The sequence below is a fragment of the Engystomops pustulosus genome, chromosome 10, assembly GCF_040894005.1.
Source record: "Engystomops pustulosus chromosome 10, aEngPut4.maternal, whole genome shotgun sequence".
Taxonomy (NCBI): Eukaryota; Metazoa; Chordata; class Amphibia; order Anura; family Leptodactylidae; genus Engystomops; species Engystomops pustulosus.
This window is the reverse complement of record NC_092420.1, coordinates 35,166,929-35,192,551: the sequence shown is the minus strand read 5'-3', so window position 1 is coordinate 35,192,551 and position 25,623 is coordinate 35,166,929. Positions and strand designations below refer to the sequence as shown.

General features: G+C 42.7%; 1 protein-coding gene across 1 annotated transcript; it reads right to left on the bottom strand.

Moving 5' to 3' along the window:
- Positions 1 to 3,183: 3,183 nt before the first annotated feature.
- CCDC134 (coiled-coil domain containing 134) lies at positions 3,184 to 23,704 on the bottom strand. The gene is made up of 7 exons (XM_072128402.1): positions 23,543 to 23,704; positions 18,306 to 18,416; positions 16,887 to 17,008; positions 14,877 to 14,961; positions 10,679 to 10,860; positions 9,293 to 9,364; positions 3,184 to 7,917 (listed from the first exon to the last, which is right to left on the bottom strand). Exons 2-7 carry the CDS (start codon positions 18,409 to 18,411, stop codon positions 7,792 to 7,794), a joined length of 693 nt encoding a protein of 230 aa, XP_071984503.1. The 5' UTR covers positions 18,412 to 18,416; positions 23,543 to 23,704; the 3' UTR covers positions 3,184 to 7,791.
- Positions 23,705 to 25,623: the final 1,919 nt, after the last annotated feature.

Below are 25,623 nucleotides of genomic sequence, written 5' to 3'. Positions count from 1 at the left end.
AAAATTTGTTACGCACAAAATAAGCCCTCACACAGGTCTGAACACGGAAAAATGAAAAAGTTATGGATTTTTGAAATTGGAGAGCGAGAAATGAGCCGAAAAACCCTGCGTCCTTAAGGGGTTAAAGGACAACACATGACTTGTCTGTGCCGCCGACTGCTCAGCTCTCAGCCCTCACCCTTGTGCTCCTGTACAGCTCCTCTCTCCTGCTCCTTCACTGAGCTCACAGCCTGGTGGATTATGAAGTATATATGCAACCAACCGTTGGATCTACCTTATTAGGTAGATCCAAGATGGTTGGTTTCCTTTAACATGTACAAATATATTGTAACCATAGTAATGTTCCATTGTGAAAAAACAATGCATCATTAAGAAAATTTAAAATTAAAAACGAATACATACCCGTATTTTTCTGACTATAAGACGCACTGGACCATAGGACGCACCAAGGTTTTAAAGGAGGAAAAATAAGAAAAAATGTTTTTTTCCCCAAATAGTATGCCAAAATATTTAATAAAGTAACAGTAAAGAGCTTACAATCTATGAGGAGGAGGGGGACAGAGGAGATGTCAGTGCTTGTACAATGGCCACAAGAGCTTACAATCTATGAGAAGGAGGAGGGGACACAGGAGGTGACAGTGCTTGTACAATGGCCACAAGAGCTTACAATCTATGAGGAGGAGGACACAGGAGGTGACAGTGCTTGTACAATGGTCACAGGAGCTTACAATCTATGAGGAGGACAGGACACAGGAGATGACAGTGCTTGTACAATGGTCACAAGAGCTTAAAATCTATGAGGAGGAGGGGACATAGGAGGTGACAGTACTTGTACAATGGCCACAAGAGCTTACAATCTATGAGGAGGAGGACACAGGAGGTGACAGTACTTGTACAATGGTCACAGGAGCTTACAATCTATGAGGAGGAGGACACAGGTGATGACAGTGCTTGTACAATGGTCACAGGAGCTTACAATCTATGAGAAGGAGGAGGGGACACAGGAGGTGACAGTGCTTGTACAATGGCCACAAGAGTTTACAATCTATGAGGAGGAGGACACAGGAGATGACAGTCCTTGTACAATGGCCACAAGAGCTTGGTCTGTGGGGTAAGGTACCTTTACAAGACAGCAGCCTCTACATACCAGGCAACAACTGGTTAAGAGTGTGAGAGCAGAGACCTGGGGGAAGGGAGCACTAATCACTTATCTGATCCTGTTGGGCACTGTGCTGTAAAGGCTCCTCTTCTCACACACTGCAGTTTCTCTCTGAGCCTCCCGGGCTACTTACAAGCCGAGCGGGGATTGGCCAGAGTCAGTGAATTTCTCTTCCCCCCCCTCTCTCTCTCCACTGCTGCTGCGCTCCTGCTCTGCCACAAAGCTTTGTATCGGTGCCCTGAGATGGCAGAGCGCAGCGGGCTGCCGTCCTCCATACCCTCCAGCAGTGAAGTGCTGCGCTTACTGCCAGCATCAGCTGGCAGAGCGCAGCCGGGTGCCCTCCATTCCCTCCTGCGGTCGGCTACATCCGGACTATAAGACGCACCACTGTTTTTTCCCCATTTTCTGGGGGAAAAAAGTGCGTCTTATAGTCCAGAAAATACGGTACATATTGTGGCATATTAGCTGCCACCAAAGCAGATTTTGGGCACGAAAGGTGTATATTGCCTAAGGATAAGCACAGTATTAGTCAGACCTGGGAAAGTTGGGTCTATCTGATTAAAGGAAACCTACCATCACGGATCTACCAATTAAAGTGAACCCGTCACCAAGGACCTCATTTTCACTAAAGACAGGTTGCAGAAGCCCATCACACCTGCATTGCATGTATGCCTTTCTGTTTTTTTTAAAGAATTTGCATTACAATATAATTGTATGTTATAACTTACTTTGTGCTCTGACAAAATCCTCTGTGTAGTCCCAGGGGTTGGGCTTTGGTTTGGATGCATTTTAAAAAAACAACATGGACTACAGACTGCTCATGTCTCAGCTGATGTCAGCTCACATCAGATTTGGCTTGGCTCCAATTATAAAATATACAGTTTTGACTTACATACAAATTCAACTTAAGAACAAACCTACAGAACCTATCTTGTACGTAACCTGGGGACTGCCTGTATATGGCTGGGGGAGCTTGAAAAACAATAAAATGCATATACTTTTTCCCACTCCAATTCAGATGCAGAGACACCCATCACTGCCAGGTCTCTGCTCGTTTACAGAGATCTGGACTTGCCGGCCCAACCACAGCCAAGGTCCTGCTACACACGCAAAATTGTCGGAGACTAGTTAAAATCTCTGCTGAATAAGACCTGGTCTAAACAGGGCCAACCTAGCGGAGACTGCGCCCGGATCTACGCAGAGGCTGTTTAAAGCGCCAATCTTAGTAAATTACCTGAAATGTATTAAAGGTTTTGATAGGTTTAATACATTCTTTTATACAGGAAATTCATAAAATACCCCTAAGGCCCCTTCCACACTTGCGTTGCAGATCACGTCAGAGTCTGATCAGGGAGCGATCAGTATTTGGTCAGTGAAAAACGCACATTTTGCATCAGAGTTCAATCAGTTTTCAGTCAGAGTTTGTTCAGTGTCTCAGCAGAAAATGCGCGTGAAATGGACTCAGGGCTAAGCTCTATCTTCTCTATGGCAATTGATGCGTGAAAAACGCATTGCACTCTGAGACACTTGCAAGTGCAATGCGTTTTTCCCGTTTGATGCATCTCCATAGACTTGTATGGTGCGTTTTTCGCATGCGAGTGTGTGCGTGAAAAAAAATGCAAGTCTGAAAAGACCCATTGATTACAATGGGTCAGAGTGCAATGCAAGTTCTGCACATCAAAAGCACGCGCAGAAAAAACGTGTGTAAAACGCAAGTGTGAAAGGGGCCTAACACACACACTTTGTCATCGAAGAAACATAAAAATACTTTATGCTTGCCTCAGTGATCATCTGATGGTTACTGATCTTATTATGTTACACATAGCTGCAAGCACCAGTATAACATATGGGGGGAATGTTCAGTGTGGATTAGGCAATAAAAACCAGAATAAAGTACAATATAGGTGTATTACAATATACTGCACACTAGAACAATGTCATGGCTAAGATTAAATGGATTACTAAAATAAGACTTATCATTGTTTGAGAAACAAGAATATAGAAATAAAACACCCATACAAGTATCATTCTGAAAAACAACATTTAATATGTTTTTAGCAACCTCATAAAATAAAAACAACCATTTGAACATAAATTTTGGCTCAGAAAATTGCTCGTTTTCAACAGGATCACAGTTAATGAAGAGTAAAAGTGGTTGTTCTTAAGTCCTGTGAATGGATCCCTATCAATTCACCTCTTACATTGATGTAGTATATGAACAATACAGGATAACGGATGGAATGTCACAAATCTTTACCACTTGGACAAGTACCTTGCAGTAATATGCTATCAGTCTTTGTAACTTGTGTTGAGATTGTCATGGGATGCCAATCATCATGAAAACTATGTTTTGTTTGTTTTACCCAAATTCGTATACAAATTAAATAAAAAAGTCCTGGATTTTCTATCCTTGAATGGGAGCCAGGTCTGTAGTTTCAGTACATGACTATTACAAAGGGCCGGAAGCCATCAGATGCCATCTCTGTGTGGGGCCGACTGCACACCCCAACAGCTGGACAGTATAGGAGGAGTATGTCAGACTGCGATATAGACCATCGATAAAATGCCCCAGACAACCCCTTTAACAATCGCTCACATAACCATGTACAAAGGAACAAAATATAATAAATACTATGGAAGAAATGCCTCTAAAAGAATAAAACTGTCCAATCACAGTTCACCCTTAATATTCTAATCAGTTCTTCAAAAATGACAGCTGCAATGTTATTACATAATATGGGCAACAATTTTATTTTCTCATTTCAACACATTTCTGTCCTATGTTCTTCCCTGTTGAGCAAGTGCTGCAACAATTGGGGATTGGGTTGCAGATCATTGAGCTTTTTATTTGGTCATAAACAAGTCTTGAAGCAGAAATCAGATATGTCATTGTGCATGTACTATGATCTTCCCGAAATGGAGAGGACTGGCAAGGTTCCATGAGATCCTGTGTACACGGCTGAGAGGAGACATTGTTACTGGAGTCTGCATACTGGATAGTAAAAGGGGTTAAAAAAGTTGTACCATTTTCCAATATGCTTTCTGTATCAATTCCTCACAGTTTTCCAGATCTCTGCTTGCTGTCCTACTACAGAAAGCTTCGATGTTTACTTCCAGTGGCTAGAAATCTGTCCATGGTCATGTGATGTCACACAGGTGCACGAGACGTTATTATCAAAGAGATAATAATGTCTGGTGCACCTGTGTGACATCACATGACCATGGACAGATTTCTAGCTACTGGAAGTAAACAATAAAGCAGGATAGCAAGCAGAGAAAACCATGAGGAATTGATACAGAAAGTATATTGGAAGATTGTAAAACTTTTACTTACACAAACCATATCAATTATATGCTGAAAGTGGACAAACCTTTTAAGGACATGTGCTGGTGTTTCTTGGATATAGTTATTTATTGCCCTATAGCCATAGGCGTTTCACAAATACTCTTAATATTACACATAGAAATCTAAGGGGACTCCTAATGGCCCTAAAGGTGAACTGTGCCTTAAACTGAGCAGTCAACAAATAAAGGGGGTTTCTGGTAACTCTCACTAGTAATGGCTTATGCATAGCATAGGCCACTAGTAATTGTCAGGGGTGTCACAGCCTGATTAGCATGTTGCAGCAGGCCCGGCACACTGCTACCCTATGGATGGAGTTATGGATCTGTAGTGTATTGGCCAGATGGTGGACAGACCATTGTGGACCATTTCTAGAAGTGTATGAAAACAGCACCTGCAGGTCCGCCATCTGGCCTATACACTCTGTGTGGATCAGTCAACTTTCTAGAGAAGGCACACGCCGCTGTGTACACCCCTACAGATGGGCCACTACTGAACTACCCTATGAGGAGATCATTAGTAGTTAAATTGCACAGAAACCCCTTTGAGTTTCATGTGTCAATCCCATACTTGGGGATACTTGGTTATTTTCTGCAGTCACCATAGATCGCAAATGAACCAAGACTGTGTCTATTTGACCCCTTATTCCATACAGGCAGGATGCCACTACTGTTCTCATGTCACTATGGGGACAAAGCAGAATGTCACACTCTATTCTATACTGTAAATAAATGTCACAGTACAATGTCACAAGCACCGAAAGGTGTTTCTCCAACCTTTATCTTCAGGCTAATGAAACATTCAGGCCACAATCTCAGCCATTATGGGGGTTATGTTACTATAACTATAGCTTCTATCTGATCTGTATCACTTTTATTGGGACTTATTGGAATCTAGGGAGAAAAGCAAGCCACAAAATAAGAAAAATAGGAAGTCTGTGTAGGCTAGGAAAGATCCAAACCAAGGTTTTCTTACAATCTGGAGACTTGCTAGAGAAGATCTAGAAAGTGATGTGCCAGAATATAGCGCTGGGCAACAGTTTTTGTAGGCAAGAATGGAATTTGGGATTCCCTGAGAAAGTCAAATAATCTCAGGAATTTCCCCAAAATAATCAATATTTTGCAAATGATAAATGTTACAAAGAAAGTAACATGAAGAATGAAGATATGTGCCACCATCTCTGGTATTTGTGCTGTATGAGGTATATGTGCGGTAGCTTCCATGATTAATTCTAAATTATATTACTGTGTGTGTGACATGTATACGAGTTATGTGCTTCAATTATAAAAGAGAATGACATTAAAGTATGATGTTTGCATGAAACGATCAGTACATTTCCATGCAAACACTGTGTAGATAAACCCCTTCCCTCATCTGTAAGTGGTCGCCTCTATTCCAGACATTTCTTTTTATCATAATTTTGTCAACTTTAAAGGAGGTCTGTGTATAACAACGCCCTAAATGTTATACAATTAAACTACTGTTAGCACCCAGTACTTGATTCATACAACTGTACAAAAAAAGATGAAAACATGAAAAGAAATACAATTTTCATAAAATTTACCAAGAAATTTTTCTTCTAAATCACAAAGCGTAGACCGTCCTTTCACATAACATCACAAAATGACATTTACTTAAATAACGTAAAAGTTCTACCATTACAAAACGGTGTTCAAGCTTTTCAATAACAATTTGTTAAAATAAAAAACTACACTGATTTGGGCCCGAAAAATCCCATCTGCTTTGATATAAAATATTGGTTGCAGGATGAAGCTGGCCATTCACGAGATGCCATCAGGTGAGCAGAAACATGCAAACTTATGTCAGCCCAGTGGACATCTGGTGGTCTTGAATCTCCCCCAAGCACAAATATTCGTACACGCTAAAACCCGATATGTCTTACATCTCCCCCCCGACAACCTCAATAAGGGGCTTGCCAGGAGTTCTAATATACAAAGACCAGCAATATTGATATATATACCCTCTTCTCTAACAAGTGTATAGCCTGAACTGTACTGTACATTATACTGTAGACAAATTCATTGTGCTTTGATAAGAAATCCTGTAAAAAATTAATATCTGGCCATTATAAATAAAGCATAAAGGGGTTTGCCGATAATTTCAAGTTTAGACCGCCACCAGGGTGAATAAGGATAACCACAGGGTGCCCAACTGTCAGGAGAATGGGGAAGCTTTGTATACACCTCTGACAAGAGATGAGCAAACCCAAACTTTAGGTTCGCGGCCCTGTGATCAGAAGCTCCACTTAACCCGGATGTGTGGATACACACAGCCGTGCCTAATCGGTAGAGGTGTTTAGCTGCCTGATGATCCAGAACACATCCGGGTTACGCAGAGGTGCTGAACGGAGGACGAACCTAAAGTTCAGGTCCGCTCAACTGTCCCTCTGACTAACTGAGTGGTTGGTTTTGCATGTATAGCTGCTCTATTCACTTCTATGGCGCTACCAGACACAGTTGAGATAACACTTCTGCAGCCATCACATAGAGAGTGAATAGAGGGCCTGTGTATGTGCAGCCGCCTGTCCCATTCATTTGGGGGTTCAAAACCCCTCATGACTGGTGGGGCCTAGCAGTCATACTAAGAAAAAGAAATAGCTTTTAATAAGCAAATGATAAGTTTACTGAGCCATGGACAAATCGTATTGAAGAAGGTCTCATTCTATGCGGGAAATTAAATCAACATGTCGTCTGGCCAATCACCAAGATAATAATGCTTCAGTTCCTGCACAAGCATCTGACTTATCACATTCAAATATGTAGATTGCGATTTTACATTTGTTCTTTCAAGGGGGAATGGTAGCAAGATACAGCATCCAGAGAGTTTCCCCAGAGGTCACAGTGGGCAGAGGGGTCCATCTGTAACTAGGGGTGTCCTTAAGTCGGGGACCAACTGTAGTGATTGCTGGGGGTCCTATTCTTGCAATGTGTTGGGTCCTAACAGTTGGAACCTCACGGTTCAGCTTGTTACTCTGCACTACTGCAATTCCATAATTCAGATACAATATGTGACTACATATTACGAGCGACTCCACATACAGCAGTTTTATTGCAGGTTTTACCATTATTCTTGTGGAGCAGCATAGCTGTCATGAAAAAAATAAAGTTTACTTTATCTTAGGGACTGATCATTTACACTGATAAGGAATTAGAATGCAGAGCCACAGAACCACTGGTTACATCTTCTGGTTGTGTGTCTTTGTTCGGTGTGGCGTTGGCACATGTATTGTTTTGTAAGGCTTTCTCCACAATATTCACCCCGCTCAGGATTATAACTCTGACCGGGAACGCGTTATTCGGGGACCTTTCCTGATTTCTTTCCGTTTTTCTTCCTTGCGTCTTCGTTTCTCTTCTTCTTTTAAAGCTTTCTGAAAGGCATCTGTATTGGGTAAAAACTAAGGAAAAAGAAAAAAAAACTCATGGCAATGTTTACGAAGATAGATTTGACCATGGAACCAGGGAAACGTAGGTACACTTTTGGTTTTTGCCTACACCTGCCTCAGCCCTCAATTTCCTTTAAAAGACCTTTGTTGCACAAAACAACAATCAACCCATACAAGTCCTCCTCAATAAATTAGAATATCAGTAGAAAGGGTTTTTTTCAGTTATTCAATTCAAAAAGTGAAAAGAGTGAATAGTCTGGTTCAGTAGGCGACACAATCATGGGAAGACTACTGACTTGACAGATGTCCAGAAGGCAGTCACTGACACACTTCACAAGAAAGGTACACTACAAAAGGTCATTGCTAAAGAAGTTGGCTGTTCCCAGCGTGTTGTATAAGAAGAAAAAAAGTGTCTTAGAAAAATAGGGCACAAACACCTGGGGAAACTGCAGTGGGTCCTTTAAAAAGTATATTAAAAATGTTGGGGAAATGCATAAGGAGTAGACTGCTGCTGGAGTCATTGCTTCAAGAGATACACACATAGATATCCAGGACATGAGCCACAAGTGTCGCACTACATGTGTCAAGCCACTCCTGACCAATAGACAGCAGCAGAAGCGTCTTACTTGGGTTAAGGATAAAAACATCTGGACTGTTGCTCAGTGGTCTAAGGTGTTGTTTTCAGGTAAATGTAAATTTTGCATTTCATTTGGAAATTAAAGTGGACACAATCCAAACTGCTTGAGGTCTAGTTTGAAGTTCTACATTGAGTGATGCTGATCAATGTGTGATCCATGTCATCTTCTGGTGTAGGCCCACTGTGTTTTATTAGGAGTCAGTGCAGCTGTCACCAGGAAATTTTAGGGTACATTATGCTTCCCTCTGCCGAAAAATTGTTTGGAGAGGGATTTCATTTTTCAGTAGGACTTGGCACCTAAATCATGCTGGATGGTGTATCTGCAGTAGGTTAGAACTGTGAAGTCCTACATTAGACCAGATATTAGTTGGTCTACTTTACGTCTGAATTTTCTGTCACCACGGCCAAGTCAGAAAACTGCCCATAAATGGTCCGAAACCCTCAATAAATGTGGCACATGACATTGAGATGGCCAAGAATCCAACACTCTGACTAATCAATCGAATGAAAGTGGTTAATGGCCTTCCAAAATTCTCCAAGACATTCAGCGAACTGGGGAACATCCGACTCCTATTTTTTAGGTTGTGTATGCGGGTAAGGTATCATCTGGCACAATGATTTATTGCAGTGATAATAAAACACATGAGCTGCCCAAAACTGTGCTCCCATTAAAGAAAAAAGGAATGGGCCTATTTTATCATGTTAAATAAGTATGAAATAGTAAAATAATAGTAAAATAAAATAACTTACTTCCATATTTTCATTCCTAAATGGATTTCGATAATCAGGGGACTTTTCACTGATTCCCAACTCTTGAGACATCTAAAATAGAAGTTAAATGTAACTAACAAAAAGCAGCCCACCCGCTCCTGGTAGCCAAATAGACAGACGGTGCACGGATCCAACAAGGAATAACTTCAATCATAGAAAAAAAAAAACCTGCTTCTTGTCCTCCTGATATATTGGCTAAGTTTATTTCAGCATACAGCTCGTATTCAAATCTGGTATAACACAAAAACAGATCTGATCTGTTTATGTATTATACCCGATTTTAATATTAGCTGTATGCTGAAATAAACTTAGCCAATATATCAGGAGTATGTGAAGCAGGATTTTTTCAGCTATGTTCAAAAGTAACATACATAATAATATAGAGAGTTATATATTTTTTAAAACTCGTTTTAGCAGCAAATATGCAGTTTCTTTACGGAATAAAACTGTACAGATTAGTGCATGCTGGACAAACTGATGGTAGATGTCCTTTAACCTCTCCCCCAGCCCACATTGGATTTCTTGTGAACTGGATAACCTTTTTAAGGTTACCATTGACACTTCAGTATTTGTTTATGATAAAAGGGGTTATTCGAGTTTAGGAATGATTTAGGGCCGGGCTAGGACGGGCTTTTTAAAAATAATAAACGTGTACTTACCTCCTCCAGCGCCGCCAATGTCCCCCCGGGGTCCGTCTGATCCGTGCCCCTGTTTGTTTACAGAAGCCATGCACAGGGAGCTTCCCGCTGACGATGTGGCCGGCTCCTCCCATCCGTCTCTATCTCTCAGCATTGTGGGGCGCTGGGAGTGTGTGAACAAACCGGCGCACATATCAGACGGACCGCGGCGCGGGACATCAGCAGCGCCGGAGAAGGCAAGTACGCGTTTATTATTTTTAAATAGCCCGCCCCGAGCCCGGCCCTAAATCATTCCGAAACTCGGATAACCCCTTAAATCTTGTAATTGGGTAAAATTCATTGTAGGGTTTTCCAACACCTATATTCTGAGCAACACCCACGTACATTCCTACAGCATACTGTGTGGCGCTCCCCTTGCACCTGAGCAGACAATGCTACTCATGGAAATAAGACATTGAGCTTTGACATTGACACACATTTGAATGGGAGAGTGATTTTGCCATGAATCTTTTGTGTATGATCCCCAAGTATTCAGTGCTAAGTTTAACTGCTTTGTGTCCTAGTGTGTCCAGATTTTTTGGCCAAAGAATAATACTAAAAATAAATAAATAATTGGCAAATCCGTATCTGAATTTCTGAATGTGTAGATCTGAAGGTGGACAATTTGTGTGAATTGAGAGAAATGAACACAAATGCTATTTTACCATGATAGCAGATTCAGACTTACCAAGCCGAGAAGCTGAGAATGTGGACCATCATCAAAGATGCCACTCAGGTTACAAAAGCCAATACCCCAACGAATTAGGTTGTTCCAGTTAGAATTCCGATCAAAGTAATGGTGAACAATCTTGGGAAAGCGCAGTACGACATCTCCAAAGAATGCAGAATTCTCCACTGTGTGTGAATAGGCTGCAATCAGTTACAAAAAGGAGATGTTAACAATATTCTGTATTACACGAACCTGAGAACCCTAGATACGTCTGCAGCAGTCTTTCACCTTACTTGCCCTGCAAGCGGTGTCCTGTTTAGACCCCAATAGGATGTTTGCATTCAAAACACATACGATTCACCAACCATCCTTTGCTGTCAGTCGGAAATAGTGTGAGAGCGTCTTCTACCACTACACTCCCCATTTACCCTGATCCTGGGCCACCCAGATTTTCCTCCTTATTTACTAAGGGGGCTCATTTACCAAGGGTCCCTCGGCCGCATTTCCGTCTAGTTTTTTTGACGTTTTTGAGGATCGCGCCGCTGGGACAGGTATTTAGAAGGGGATTGTGTTGCATGCAATTGGATTTTGGCACATCGGCGCTGGCTTTCATGCAACAGAAATCGGGGGTTGGTCATCGGCGAACCACAGGATTTAACTTAAAAATTGTGTTGCAATACACTTACATACACTGTGAAGAAGAAGGTGAACTCCGGCAGACCTGAGCGGGGAAGCGACACATTCAGGATATCGGGCACACAATCTTATTGAATCGCATTGAATGCTCTTTCGGGAACTCCTCTGAACAGGGTAAGTAAATGTGCCCCAATGTCTTCAAACAGTGTAGAGGAGCCGGAAAATTTCATTAAAACCTCTGCTTGGATATCAATTAAATTGCTTACGGAGTACGCAGATGCTTGCCCATTGGGCGAGTGGAAGGCCCAATAACTATGCCACTACCTAAACTCTCTATCTCCTTGCTTTCAATTCAAGTAAGAATTGCTTTGTATGCCCTTGCTCCAGTACTCGTGCCTGCTGTCCACCCCTGACGAATCTAGCACTCAGTAGTTAACACAGTGGGAAACGGACTTAAATATTTCTCTAATAGATGATCAAAGGACTTGTATCTCAGTGATGTCACAGTGTTTCACTTCGTTCTCGCTATCAGGAAGCGGGATACAAACTCATGGCCAGATGGTATAGAACACCAACCAGGCTGCATACCATCTTCCCACAAGTCTTCACCACATGATGAAGATGCGGAGAGAACAAGGGGACCTTCCTTCAAATGCTCTGGGCATTCCAGGTTGTCACCCCATTTTGGCATGAGCTACAACATCTCCTTTATTTGCAGAGACTCTATGCGGCTGGACCCTCCCTTGCTTATTCTCCGGCATTGTGATATCTCAGCATCAACGTACAAACGCTGTCTGTTGCAGTTCTTAATTCTCACTGCCTGAGCTGTGGAAAAAGACTACTCCGCTGACAACAGCCATGGCTTATCTTTCAGCAGTCTGATGACTATAGGCAAGCTCTTTGAGACACAAAAGGGACTTTCCCCCCTTCCCATTCACTTCCTACTAGTCTGGAACCCCTGTCCCTTTTCATTGCCCCCTCTCCCCCACTGCCGTTTCTTTTTCTACCTTCTCACATCTCTTTTCTAAATGTCCTCCTTTGGGAGGCTGTGGGGCAGCTGAGGTTTGGGGGTGGATCTCTCAACTCCGTGATTGACCCGATTGTGCATTATGCATGATATTATCAATGCTTCGTACGGTCTCTGTTATGTACATTTTTCCCTATACATACTGTTGGATTTGTTGTGGACTACGTTCCTGCCTTTGTTTGCATTCCTATTTATTCCATCAATAAAGTGAATTACACACACACAAAAAAACAATATACTGTATTACTGTAATAGAGATAGAACTAGATAGGCGCAGCAATAACTGACAGGGACAGATCTGCATTCAATTATATTTCCCTTATACAAACCTGCCAAGAAGAAAGAAGAAGAATAAACGCATTGTCATTTCCTTCCAGGAAAAAAACTGCCATAGTTACTGATCATTTTATTGTCAGATTAGGGAATTATTTCTTTTGTACATTAATAAGGCACAGAATTGTGTTTTTTAAACCTATGAATCATATTTCTATACCTACTGTGCTTAAATAAAGAGAATGCAAAAAAGTCAGTTTTTATTTAAAGATTTCATAAGAGTTCTTAATAGAGGGGTTATCTAGGGACTTATCGGGAACCTATCACCTCAAAGCTACTTAAAGGAAATCTACCACCAGGATGAAGGATTGTAAGCCAAGCACACTTACATGGTGGTGTGTGCCCCTCTGTCGGGATCTGTAATTCTTTAAGCTTCATGTGCCCTTGTTTTTAGGAATAAAATGTTTTCACAATTATTAAAATGAGCCTAAGAGGCTCCAGGCTCCATTCAAACTTATGGAGCTTGAAGCCCCTCCGACTCATTTGCATAATTGTACAATTCCTTTTTTTGTAAAAAAAAACAAGGAATAAGAAGCTAAAAGTAGAGCGAATCCTGCCAGAGAGGGCACACATCAGCATGTCAGTGTGCTTGGCTTAAAGTCCTTCATCCTGATGGTAGATGTCCTTTAGTAAACCCAAGTCAGTACCTTATATAGCATTGTAACTGCATTTTAAAGATTCTCATGTAGCTCTAGAGCGTTGATACATGGCTCCAAAAACCTTTTATTCTCCCACTCTTCCTTTGAGTAAGGAGGTGGGAAAGCTCTTGGAGGCAGTCAACATCCCCTGCCTAGTCATGACTGCTCTGCACCCCTCAAGGCTGCTCGTTACTTCTAGGGGATGATGGGACGCCTTTTCCCTAATTCCTGCTCCTTTGGTGTGCTCAAAAAAGAAGTGTATTAAAATATGTAAATTATCCTGAGGCGCTCAGGCACCTCATGGCTCCATAATTATGCACCTCCCCTTTAGTATTCACCCTCTGTCCTTCCCTTGTCTTCACAGACAGCCGGTGATGTCAGACTGCTGTCTACAATTCTCGCGCATGCACAATAACTTGTTCCTTAAGCTGAGCAGCCGCAGTATACTAGACCACCAGCTTATCATTTCGGCTGTCTGCGAGGACAAGGAAGGGACGGAGGGGTGAATAGTAATAATCGGCGAGGTGAGCATAATTACGGAGCAGTGGAGCCATGAGGTGGTCAGGTGACATGTGCAAGAGCGTCTCAGGCTAATTTACATATTTTAATAAACTTCTTTTTTCAAAACAATGCAGGAGCAGGAATCAGTGAGAAGTCGTCCCATTATTCCTTAGAGGTAACGAGCAGCCTTATTAGGACAGTCCACCACCGGTAATTTGGTGGTAGATGTCCTTTAGGAAAGGTTGAACAGAGGCTGCTGCTATTGTCTAGATAGTCCAGGTAGCAGGAGGGACTGTCTCTCTATTGGCTTAGGGTCCCTCCAGCCCCTCCTCATAGAAAGCCATACGCCGGGCCCCTTACAATCAGACATCCAAAGAATTCACCGGCCTCATGATTAGTCGCTCCTTTCATCTAGGTTGGACATCACAGGTCACATGACTGCAAGGGGCTGGGAATTCAATGTAACCTGCCCCTTGCAGTGATGTGACCAATTATCTGACATTGTCACATGATGAACGCCATGATGTCATAGAAAGTGATCCAGTGAAGCCAACTATGCAATATAACCTGCAAGCAGGGGGCTGAACAGATATTAATAAGTTGCTTACAATGTGGAGTTTATTTTAATAGTATTTATGTTTCTGTGGATAGCCCCTTTACAGGGAAAATATGTTTGGAATATCACTACGACCAGACTTGTCATCTGGGAGAGAATGATAGAAGCCACTGACCAGTAAAATGGTTTTAAGAAGATCTTGGTATTTCAGGGCATTGAAAGCCAATTCATAAAACAAGCGTTGAGATCTTTCATCCTTGAATTGTGGTGGGGTGTATTAGAGTGCAAGACTGTGTCCTTATGCCTCCCCCAGCTAATCCTCCGAGTACAACTGGAGGAAGAGGGGCAGTGAGAGGAGTGTAAGAGGAGAAGCCTGCACCTGCAATCTAAAGAGGGGTCATCAAAAACATAAATTAAAGTATTCAGACAAAAAAAATTTAAATAAAACAAAACAAAATAGTAAAACATTGTTTTTAAACTCTGAAAAATGAGCGCTCTAAAGCCGGTATCCAGAATATCTCTTACCATCTTTAATCTTCTCATCTACAGGGAATGGACCATCAGGCTGCACTCCTGCTGCAATGAGAACAGCTCGGGAGTCCTCCAGCACCTGGACAAATGTATAATAACATTGTTCACCATTTATAGTACAAAATAACTAGCAGATATTTCTGGACAATTAGGATTTTCCACAAAATGCTTATGGATTTTTTTCCAGCAAACTTTGTATAAATCAGTAGTACAACAAGTAAACATTAAGAAACTTTGTAATATATCTTATCAGAGAAAACAGTTTCTTTCATCACTTATATGGTACTTTTCCTCTCACCCTGTTCCCTTAACTGATAAGAAATCTTCTACAGTATATCAGTCTTGGTAGGGCAAGATGGATTGGACTTAAAGGGAACCTGTCACCACATTTGTAAGTATACAGCCAGTGACAGGTTCCTATAGAGCTCTAGTAACTGACTGACCCGATTCTTTTAGCTAAAAATTGTTTCGCTCACATCCGCATAAATTACATTTTATCTTATATTACCTGTCATCAGAGGGGGCGTGTCCTGCTTGGCCGGCCCCTCCCATCTAATCCTCCCCAAGCCTTATTGCTCCTTACTGGTCACAGTTCATGTCATGTGACCAGAGTGACATCATCTCAGGTACTTTAGCCTCTTAATAATAGCAAACTGTACACCATGCATGTATCGGACCACATGTAGTCACAGCAGCGTCCATGGACTTCTACTCCTCTCCATCCTCCATTGCGGCTGCTGTGTTCTCATGTAATCATATTAATGGTGTACAGTTTGGTATTATTAGAAGGCTGAGAGACCTGTGATGATGTCACTGGTCACATGTCATGAATGTAACACAAGGCACCGTGTAAATTTTAGGCAATATGGGGAGGACTTGTAGCCCTTTATCAGCAGGCATTATTACTCAGGATGGTCAAAATCTGGTGACAGGTCCACTTTAAAGAGGTACAGAACACACAAGCAGTCTCCTTTCCGCTGCATGTGCAGTGTATGACATACATTATTTCTACGCTGGTGACCCAGCGGAGTCGGTCACCTTGTTTATCACGCCACAGTTATCCTAGAGATCTTAGATCGTATGTATGGCGACAATGTGACATACTAGTAGCGAGTGAATACTCCTCATTGACCTATTGAGCCTACTCCACTGTGTTTTTAATTTTAATCCTCTAAAGCATCTTGCAGTAATGCTACCACACATAACTTTTTTATTTTTGATGTTTAATAAAAGTGACGTTTTACAACATGACATGACATGACATACTTCTTTGTCTGTATATGGGTACATTTTTCTCCCTTTGTGTAATAAACCCCCTGCCGCGACAATTGGTCCATTTTTTTGTAATATAATTTGACATACATTATAGAAGCTAGTCTACATCCATCAGCCCAAAGACAATCAAGAGTCAAACATAAAGGAGGAGATTTATCAATTTCTTGCACAGACCAGTTCTCTGCTGCGCCTGATTTATCAGCGGCTGATGCTTGGTAAAAAAAGTGGCACAGTTTAAGAGTCTGGATTGGTACTTTGCAGTATCCATTAGTTTAATTCATTTCACATTATTTGACACAATAGGGGGGGCGGGGATTATTAAAGGCCGGCGCTCGGGGGCTATCATTAAACTACTTTAACTATTGTTAAAAAGTTGTCTTTTGTTGAATAAGAGAACAGTCTGTTCCTTAAAGAAAGCAGTATCATGGGAGTGAAAATGGTCACTGGAAAAAAAAAGCATCTTTAAAGAAAGGAGAAGGTTTTTTGGGGAGATTTCACTATAGACAGTTAGGGGAGACTGAGCCATGAGCTCAATAACTGTGTGGCAGGAACCTGTGGAAGGGGTTTCACCATTTGTATTATTAAAAGGGGGTCTCCCAATATAATGTTGAGCACTTTACAAGCTTTCATATAAATGCTATAATATAAAACAGTAAAAATGTAACGTCTGTTCCTCCAGTTATTTTGTTGACAATATTGGAGAGAGGTGAATAGTCCTGAAAGTCTCACCTTGAAAAGACCCTTCAGCATTATGTCAATAATCTTGTACTGCTGGTTTACATCATTGAGTTCAATTAGGTTGTTCAGGGCATTGATCTGATCCTTCCTCTTTACCTCAAAAAGCTTCTTATCTGCAATCTGTCAAGGCCTAAATAGCAGGAATAAAATCTTTACATAAAAAAATGAGTACAGTCTAGAGATAAACCTTACTTTATTCAAACTTCACATGACTTCTACTTCACCAAAAGACATGAAAAGACATAAATTCGTCTCTTGTTTGGATTTCATTTTCTGCGTTTGTGTGTTGGGAGGTTCTGCATATGAAAAACAACATCGACTACATTTACCATATTATTTGAACTATAACACACGTTTTTAGCAGAAACAGTCTTGCTAAAAAGTGTGAGTGTCTTATAGTCCAAAGTCAGGAGGATTCACTGCTGCCAGACCCTCCTGATCGCTGCCCTGCAAATTGGGTGAAGTGCCAACCGATTCACCCACCTCTAAGGGAGCAGAGTCTCAGCATCGCAATCTCCCTTACCTTGTCCCATAAGACTATTACGTTTGGCATGAAGAAGGTTATAGACCTTACAGTGATGCAAGAAGCATATCGCATGTATCACTGTAAGGTCCTCAACCCCTTTCATGCTGCTGGTAATAGCCATGGAGAATAAGAGAATACGTTTTCTTTATACTGTCCCAGGGACTGGATATTTAGAAAACTGTGTATGTGAGTGAATGAATGTAGCAAAATACTACAGTACGTACATATATACACACACATCTGTAAATATTTAGCAATACAGTCAGATATGCGTGTCATAGCCTTGGGAGGTATAGCTTTGGGAAATCCTCCTAACATAAGCTCATAACATGATGTGTACCGAGACTTATTTAGTTATTCAGAATTTACTTTAGTTTAAGGTTTATTTCATATCTTAGTATTTCACAGCACAAAATCTGCATCCATATCCACCGTCAGGCTTACTGACTGATATTGACGGACACAGATTCAGCTTTACTTTACAGGCCAGTGGCAACTAAAGGCAAAACAGCTCCATGTGTAGTGACATCCAACTCACAGCAGAAGCTGCTCTCAGGCAATATAGTTTGGGAAGCACTTACAGAGCACCCGTCTCTACACAGAGCTCCATCCTGTGCCCCACTGACTTCTGTTACTATTGAACTTCCCCACTGGCATGCAGCACAGCCATAACCTGCAAGTCCCTGTGATAGAGAGCAGATAAAGGTCATTTGTGATCCCCCCCTGTATTTAGCAGAATGGGGGAAGGGGGTCCCTCAGCCAAGACCCCCTACAGTTTTATATTTATCGCCTATTTATCCTGTGGATAGGGGAGAAATATAGTTGATGACACAAACCCATTAACCACAGAAGTAAAATTCATGAGCAACCCTGGTAAAGGATACAGATTTCAAACGCATTGTCTTTTTTCTGCCGGTTTGTCTCGGAGCAGTTCCCCAAGGACAGCAGAGTGAAAAACAAAAAACTCCATACACTGGAAGGATCCATCATAAGCCCTGCAAGACAGCGGAGAAGAAAATACTGAGGGATCATAAAACAGAATGATAAGAGATTAAAAACAAAATGCACATTGGTAGTAAATAAAATACAGATCCATTACACAGATTTACCACATTATATACAACTCAATATTATAAAGAACCACAGAAAGAATGAAAGAATCCACAGCCAATTCGATTAGGTACTTTTTTTTAGGAATGTTAAGTGACATTTAAAGAGAACCCGTCAGTTAAAATAACCCCCTAAACTAAATATATTTTCATAAACTGCCATTAGAAAGCATTGCCTCTATCCCTTCATTGTCCCTCTACATGCCTGTAAACTTAAAGGAAACCTACCACTTGGCAAGTGCTGCTTATAAGCCCTATCCGAAGTGGTAGGTTTCCTTTAAGCAATGAGGTCAATGTAACCAATGAGTCATTAGCATATTCAAGCTGTCCAGCTTATTCATGAGTGGGAGGCACAGCCACACCCCCAGTACATGACTGACAGCCTGTATAATGATGTGCTTCCTATGCTGGCGGCCACGCCCCTTCAGCCTGTGTATATAGGAGAGATACAACAGCTCCAGGATGCAGCCATGTTATAGCAGAACATGCCAGGTACTTGTGTCGCTGGTGTCTGTGTCTCTGTGTATTAGGAGGATGCAGCATGTCAGCAGATGCAGCACACACACTAGCCATGCTTTACTATATATTACGCACAGACATGAGCAGGGGGAGGAGAGGGGAGGAGAGGGGAGGGGGGGCAGGGGTGACATCACTGCCTCTGACCATGTGACCAGCCTCATTTCCATAATAAAGAAATGACGATTTTATAATGATTAATGTATGAAATAACTAGATAAAGGCTGGGATGGGATCCTTATGAGCTGCTCCAACAGGTAGTGGTGACAGGACTAGTGACACAGACCTGATGACAGGTGTCCTTTAATATGGAGGATAATCAGAGCTGTGGGTTATATATATATATATATATATATATATATATTTACTTGTATAACAATTTAGGAAATTAAGATTTTGTTGATTATATAAATAGTTTATATCTGTGTGCTATTCCTTAATTCGCAGTGTGGGGGACATCACATTGGGGACCTCACATGCTGATGACACAAAGGCCACAAACAACATCCCGAGAATGAAAACGTTTGTGCGCAGGTACAGCAAGTCAGAGACACATCCATCATCTTTCCATTCATCCCCTGTCTGGATGCAGGGGACACAAGTGCTAAAATTAAAGGGGTTTGCCCATGAAAGAAAGGATCAAAAGCAGCAATGAGATTTGAAAACTATCACTGCATTACTGCTCAGTGTAAGAGTCAGCTCTGTGAGCGGGCACTAGCTGAGCAGACACTTCCTGATGCCACTGTGCTATACTCGTGCAGGAGATGCTGTGTTCTGACAATGTGCTTAGATTATCATGGTACAGGGTTTAGCTACATTTTCATTTAGAGATGAGACAGATCACAGTAATGAGATGGTTATAAGACACAATGATGCATTCATCTCTGCTATCTCACCTATCCATTAAAACACATACTTAGCTCTGCTAAGTCTCCCAGCAGTCCTCATATTGCTGGACAGGAAGAACCTCTGTCTCTGGTGCTCTCTGCCCCCTCCCCCTGCAGTACACAAGATCACGAGATCTGGGGGTCCAAGATACCTCTGTTGGACCCTTCTTCGCTCCCCAAGATTACTATAGCAGATGGAAGTGCATGTCCGTTCTGCTCCAGTCATCTCTGTAAAGCTGTAGAGCGGAGATTGCCAAGCGCCACGACCAGGGTTCCGACGGAGGTACCTCGGACACCCCGTTCTTGTGATCTGTGGGGGTCTCATCACTAATGTGCTTGGTGGGAAAACCCCTTAAATGTGAGAGGAATCTTACCAGAGAGGAAGCCCTGCCCGATTATAGTCATGACTGAGTTAATGGTTGTAACCAAGGGCAACTAAAATATACATCATCAGGACTGATAAAGACAGGTTGGAAATATATATGTGAAATACTGGATTTTGTTAATAACATTGAATACTGTATTACAAAGAGTGACAGGTTCTTTGGATTTCGTGTTATAGAATAAGAAAAATTACACAGTCAACAATATTTAAAAGGTTTATTGTAATACAAAAGTATATAAAGAGGTAAATATCAAAAGATTATACTCACAACACTGTCAACTTTCATTGATGAGCTCCGGCACACAAATCTTCACGGGCTTATCAACTTACAACTCTGTCCAGCATCATTGATGACCTTCCGGCATGTAGGGATCTTCACGGACTATCACCAAGCAGTAGAATGACAGGTATTGACAGGTAACATCAAGTTTGTTCTCCAGGCGTCCCACAGAGATACAAACTGCAACAGTATATAGCTAGCTTTCAAATCTGTTCTGTTCTAATCTGTAAGTCTGCCGCTAGGTGATAGGACGGAAGTTTTATACCCCATGTCTGTGCGTCACCAAACTATATGGAAAAACATATGTATGCATATGTTTTCTCTCATTATTCTCCTAATGGTATAGTTTCCCATGAAAGTGGCCAGTTTTCATTGGAAAGCATCCCAGGAGATGAGCGCATCCCAAAAGATAGGCGCATCCCAGCAGGTGTGTAATGCCTAACAGAGTGCCAAATAAGGATAAGAATATGTCAAACTTAATGAGAATAAAAATGTCAAATATAATGAGGATCCAAATATGTTGATTTGGGTTCATTCACAGTTGAAATAAGGTTACATGAACTGTCTTTTATCTCAAGAGCAGCCATGTTGCATCTTCTACTCCATTTTGGTTTTCCATTACAAATACATAATGTGTTATCATGCCATCCTGAGTATATTTAAGAAATGTGTCTTTGTGAGAATATCATGTGACATATCCTATGAGGAAACCTGAAGAAGATCCACTTAATTGTAATTTGAAGGTATGGGTGCCGACAGTCCAGAATTTGGTAAAAATGTTGGTGCGATCCGAATAGTGGGAGCTTCCAGCAGGTTTTCAGTGGTAATGGAGTTTGTCTTTAAAATATTATGTATATCAAGAACATGGTTACATTGCATTACATAACATTTACCCGCAGATTTACAAGATATCCCAAACTTACTTGCTCGTCAGGTGATGACCTCACTTTTCTTATATCCTATCCAGGCACATCAACATTCTTGTAAAAGACACTTTATAAAAATATTCAAATGAGCCGGAGGCGCTCCAGGCTATGTCACCCGAGGTCCTCTCGGCTCTGCCCCCTCCATGCTCAGTGCACCCTGGCCCCGCCCACCGATCACAACGTCACGCATCCGGCTCATTTGAATATTTTTATAAAGTGTTTTTTGTTTTTTTGTTTTTTTACAAGAATGACAATGTGCTTGAATATAACAGAAGAAAGGTAATCCCCTGATAGACCTAATAAGCAAGTGAGTAAATCTTATGGTAAATGTTTGTTAATGTCATTGTGCCATCTGAATATATGGGTCAGGGCAATGTGCTGGAATATTATATTAATGGAAATTTAAATCCTTAAAGCTTTGGAAACAATAAGGGAAGGATGTACAGCACACTGTGCCCAGTGTACACACATCTGTTGACAACAAGGTGAAGCATCTGCACCCATGGGCGGTAGAACAATAATATGATTGCAGAATCCCAAGAGACTATCCTGCACATCTCCAAGCAATATTAACCCTGACGAGGGGGAAGGGGGGACTTTTGTGACAATGATGCACAAGACATGTAAGCGGCTGCTTTAAAGTAACCACTTAAAGGGTGTTTCTAGAATAGAAAAACTGATAACCTATCTTCAGTACATGCTTTCAGAAACAGTTCCGTGGGAGAAACCCATCAGTCATCTGTTAGAAGAAATCTCAGAAGTATTGTCTCTGAAACATCTCCATTACCAATTCTTTGTGTGTCAGGAGATTAAGAATACAATTTCATGGGTTGAATTTATCAGTTTTTTTGCACAAAATGTTGTACATTATATTTTGTGTAAAAGAAATCACAGAAGATTTATAGAACATTTAAAAAGAGATTCATTTGTATTTCTTCGCTAAAATAAAAAAATACCCCTGGGACACTGCAGATATTAGTCCCCGTACAAATCTTCACAATCTTTGATTTAGTTTCAGGTTCAGAATCACCCACAGACGACAGCTGCCATTTTATTGTACACCCACAGTGTGAATACAGGCAGTCCCCAGGTTACGTACAAGATAGGTTCTTTAGGTTTGTACTTAAAGGACATCTACCACCAGGATGAAGGATTGTAAACCAAGCACACTGACATACTGGTATGTGCCCCCTCTGGCAGGATCCACTTTTCTTTTAGCTTCTTATGCCCTGGTTTACACAAAATAAGGCTTTTAAAATTATGTAAATAAGCCTGCAGGGCTCCAGGTTGCATAGGTTTTAATGGAGCCTGGAGCCCTTCAGGTTCATTTGCATAATTTTTAAAGTATCTTTTTCTTAAAAGCAATGGCAAAGGAAGCTAGAAGAAGATTAGATCCTCCCAGAGGGGGCACACACCACCATGTAAGTATACTTGTTTTACAATCCTTCATCCTGGTGGTAGAATTCCTTTAATGGAAGTCTACCACCAGATTTACTAGTGGTAGACTGTCCCCAATGTCATGCCCGTGGTTTTCTTATATTTTGTAAGGTCTGTTAATCCAAGAAATCCACTTTATAAAAAATTGCTAATGAGCACCTCCTGGCTCTGACCCCTAATCAATTATATAAGCCCCCGTAGTAAAAATGCATAGTGTATCCATTAAATAAAGTATTAGATCAACTAGAACCTATACACAGTGATGACATTTACAGAAGCTGTAAGGGACATTCACACATGACAGGTGTTGCAGAAATTTCTGCTTTTGTCCCATTCATTTGAATGGAACATTACAGAAGGCCCCAATACAATATATATACACACAGAAGCCAGTGCTGCAGGACATGCGGATCACATATAGCAGTGTACACATCTCTACATCTATAGGGGGCGATATACATGGGGACACCTGCCCTGACCTCTGCTGCATGCAGCGCTGGAGGAGCAGGAGAGCCTAGGGCACAGTGCACATAGGGGGTCACCATGATGGACGCCGCAGATAGTACAGTGTGGGCACTGACCTGACTGTCGCCGGTGCCCGGGCGCTGCTGCCTCCTCACTCCCTGTGGGATGTCATGCTGCTGCTGCTGCTCTGGGGTAGTGTCGCTGCTTGGTCCTAGTGAGGAAAAGGACCTGACGATGTCATGACCATGTGACCAGTCACGTGCATGGAGGGGGCGGGACCTGTTTTACTATGTGACGTGTCCGGTTCCTGCAGGAGGAGATGTGTCCTCAGGAGGCTCCGGGGTCGGCCATCAATATGTGTTATACCTGACTGTATACTCAGGGTGTATGTACTGCACTGCCTGTACCGGAGCTGTGTGTATGTACTGCACTGCCTGTACCGGAGCTGTGTCTATGTACTGCACTGCCTGTACCGGAGCTGTGTCTATGTACTGCACTGCCTGTACCGGAGCTGTGTGTATGTACTGCACTGCCTGTACGGGAGCTGTGTGTATGTACTGCACTGCCTGTACGGGAGCTGTGTGTATGTACTGCACTGCCTGTACGGGAGCTGTGTGTATGTATTGCACTGCCTGTACGGGAGCTGTGTGTATGTATTGCACTGCCTGTACGGGAGCTGTGTGTATGTACTGCACTCATAAACATAGAGAAAGATGACGGCACTCACCGGTTCCAAAAGCAGGAAAAGCGTCCTTTATTGGTGGGGAAGCATGCAGGGGGGTAAACAGACAGGTTCCGGCAACGGGGCCGTTTCACGCACTGTGGCGCTTTCTCAAGCCGAGCTCCACTTGAGAAAGCGCCACAGTGCGTGAAACGGCCCCGTTGCCGGAACCTGTCTGTTTACCCCCCTGCATGCTTCCCCACCAATAAAGGACGCTTTTCCTGCTTTTGGAACCGGTGAGTGCCGTCATCTTTCTCTATGTTTATGTATGGATATCCTCTTTTATATATTGATTGAGCACCGCTGGAAAGTCCTGCCGTGATCACCCCTGCCCCTGGAGAGTCGGGCACGCGTTGGGCTGTCGGCGGTATCGTTGGGGCTGTGCCCGCCAGAGACTTTTTTCCATTTAATAGTGTATGTACTGCACTGCCTGTACGCAGGCTCGGTCTGGCCCGCCGGGGGGCCGGGAAAACCCCCGGTGGGCCCCGATACATGGCACTATGGCAGGGGCCTCCGATGGATCCACCGGAGGCCCCTGCCAGTGGCTGTAATAGCACTCGATGCGGCCGGGACAGCCGCTCGAGTACTATAACTGCAGCCCGGGGTCCAAGCCCTCACCCCTCTCTCACCTCTATCTGCGTCCCTTCCGGACACAGATAGAAGTGGGTGCTGCAGTGGAGAGCGGAGCCATAAGCTCCGTTCTTCACTGCAAATAGCAGGAGACACGGTGACGTCATTACACCGCGTCCCCTGCTTCTACCAGCTGAGTACAGTCCTGGGAGCCGGAGACGCGGTGTGATGACGTCACCGCGACTCGATCCCGCGCAGCCAGAAGAGGAGAGAAGACAGGTGAGCATGAAAGTTTCTTTTTTAATTGACATGACATTAATTTAATTTTTAGGGGGGCTGGCAGGCTGTATTCTACTGGGGGGCTAGCAGGCTGTATACTACTGGGGGGCTGGCAGGCTATATACTTCAGGGGGCTGGCAGGCTGTATACTACTGGGGGGCTGGCAGGCTGTATTCTCCTGGGGGGCTGGCAGGCTGTATTCTACTGTGGGGCTGGCAGGCTGTATTCTACTGGGGGGCTGGCAGGCTGTATACTACTGGGGGCTGGCAGGCTATATACTTCAGGGGGGCTGGCAGGCTATATACTTCAGGGGGGCTGGCAGGCTGTATTCTACTGGGGGGCTGGCAGGCTATATACTTCAGGGGGGCTGGCAGGCTGTATTCTACTGGGGGGCTGGCAGGCTATATACTCCAGGGGGGCTGGCAGGCTATATACTCCAGGGGGGCTGGCAGGCTGTATTCTACTGGGGGGCTGGCAGGCTGTATACTACTGGGGGGCTGGCAGGCTGTATTCTACTGGGGGGCTGGCAGGCTGTATTCTACTGGGGGGCTGGCAGGCTATACACTTCAGGGGGGCTGGCAGGCTGTATACTACTGGGGGGCTGGCAGGCTGTATACTACTGAGGGG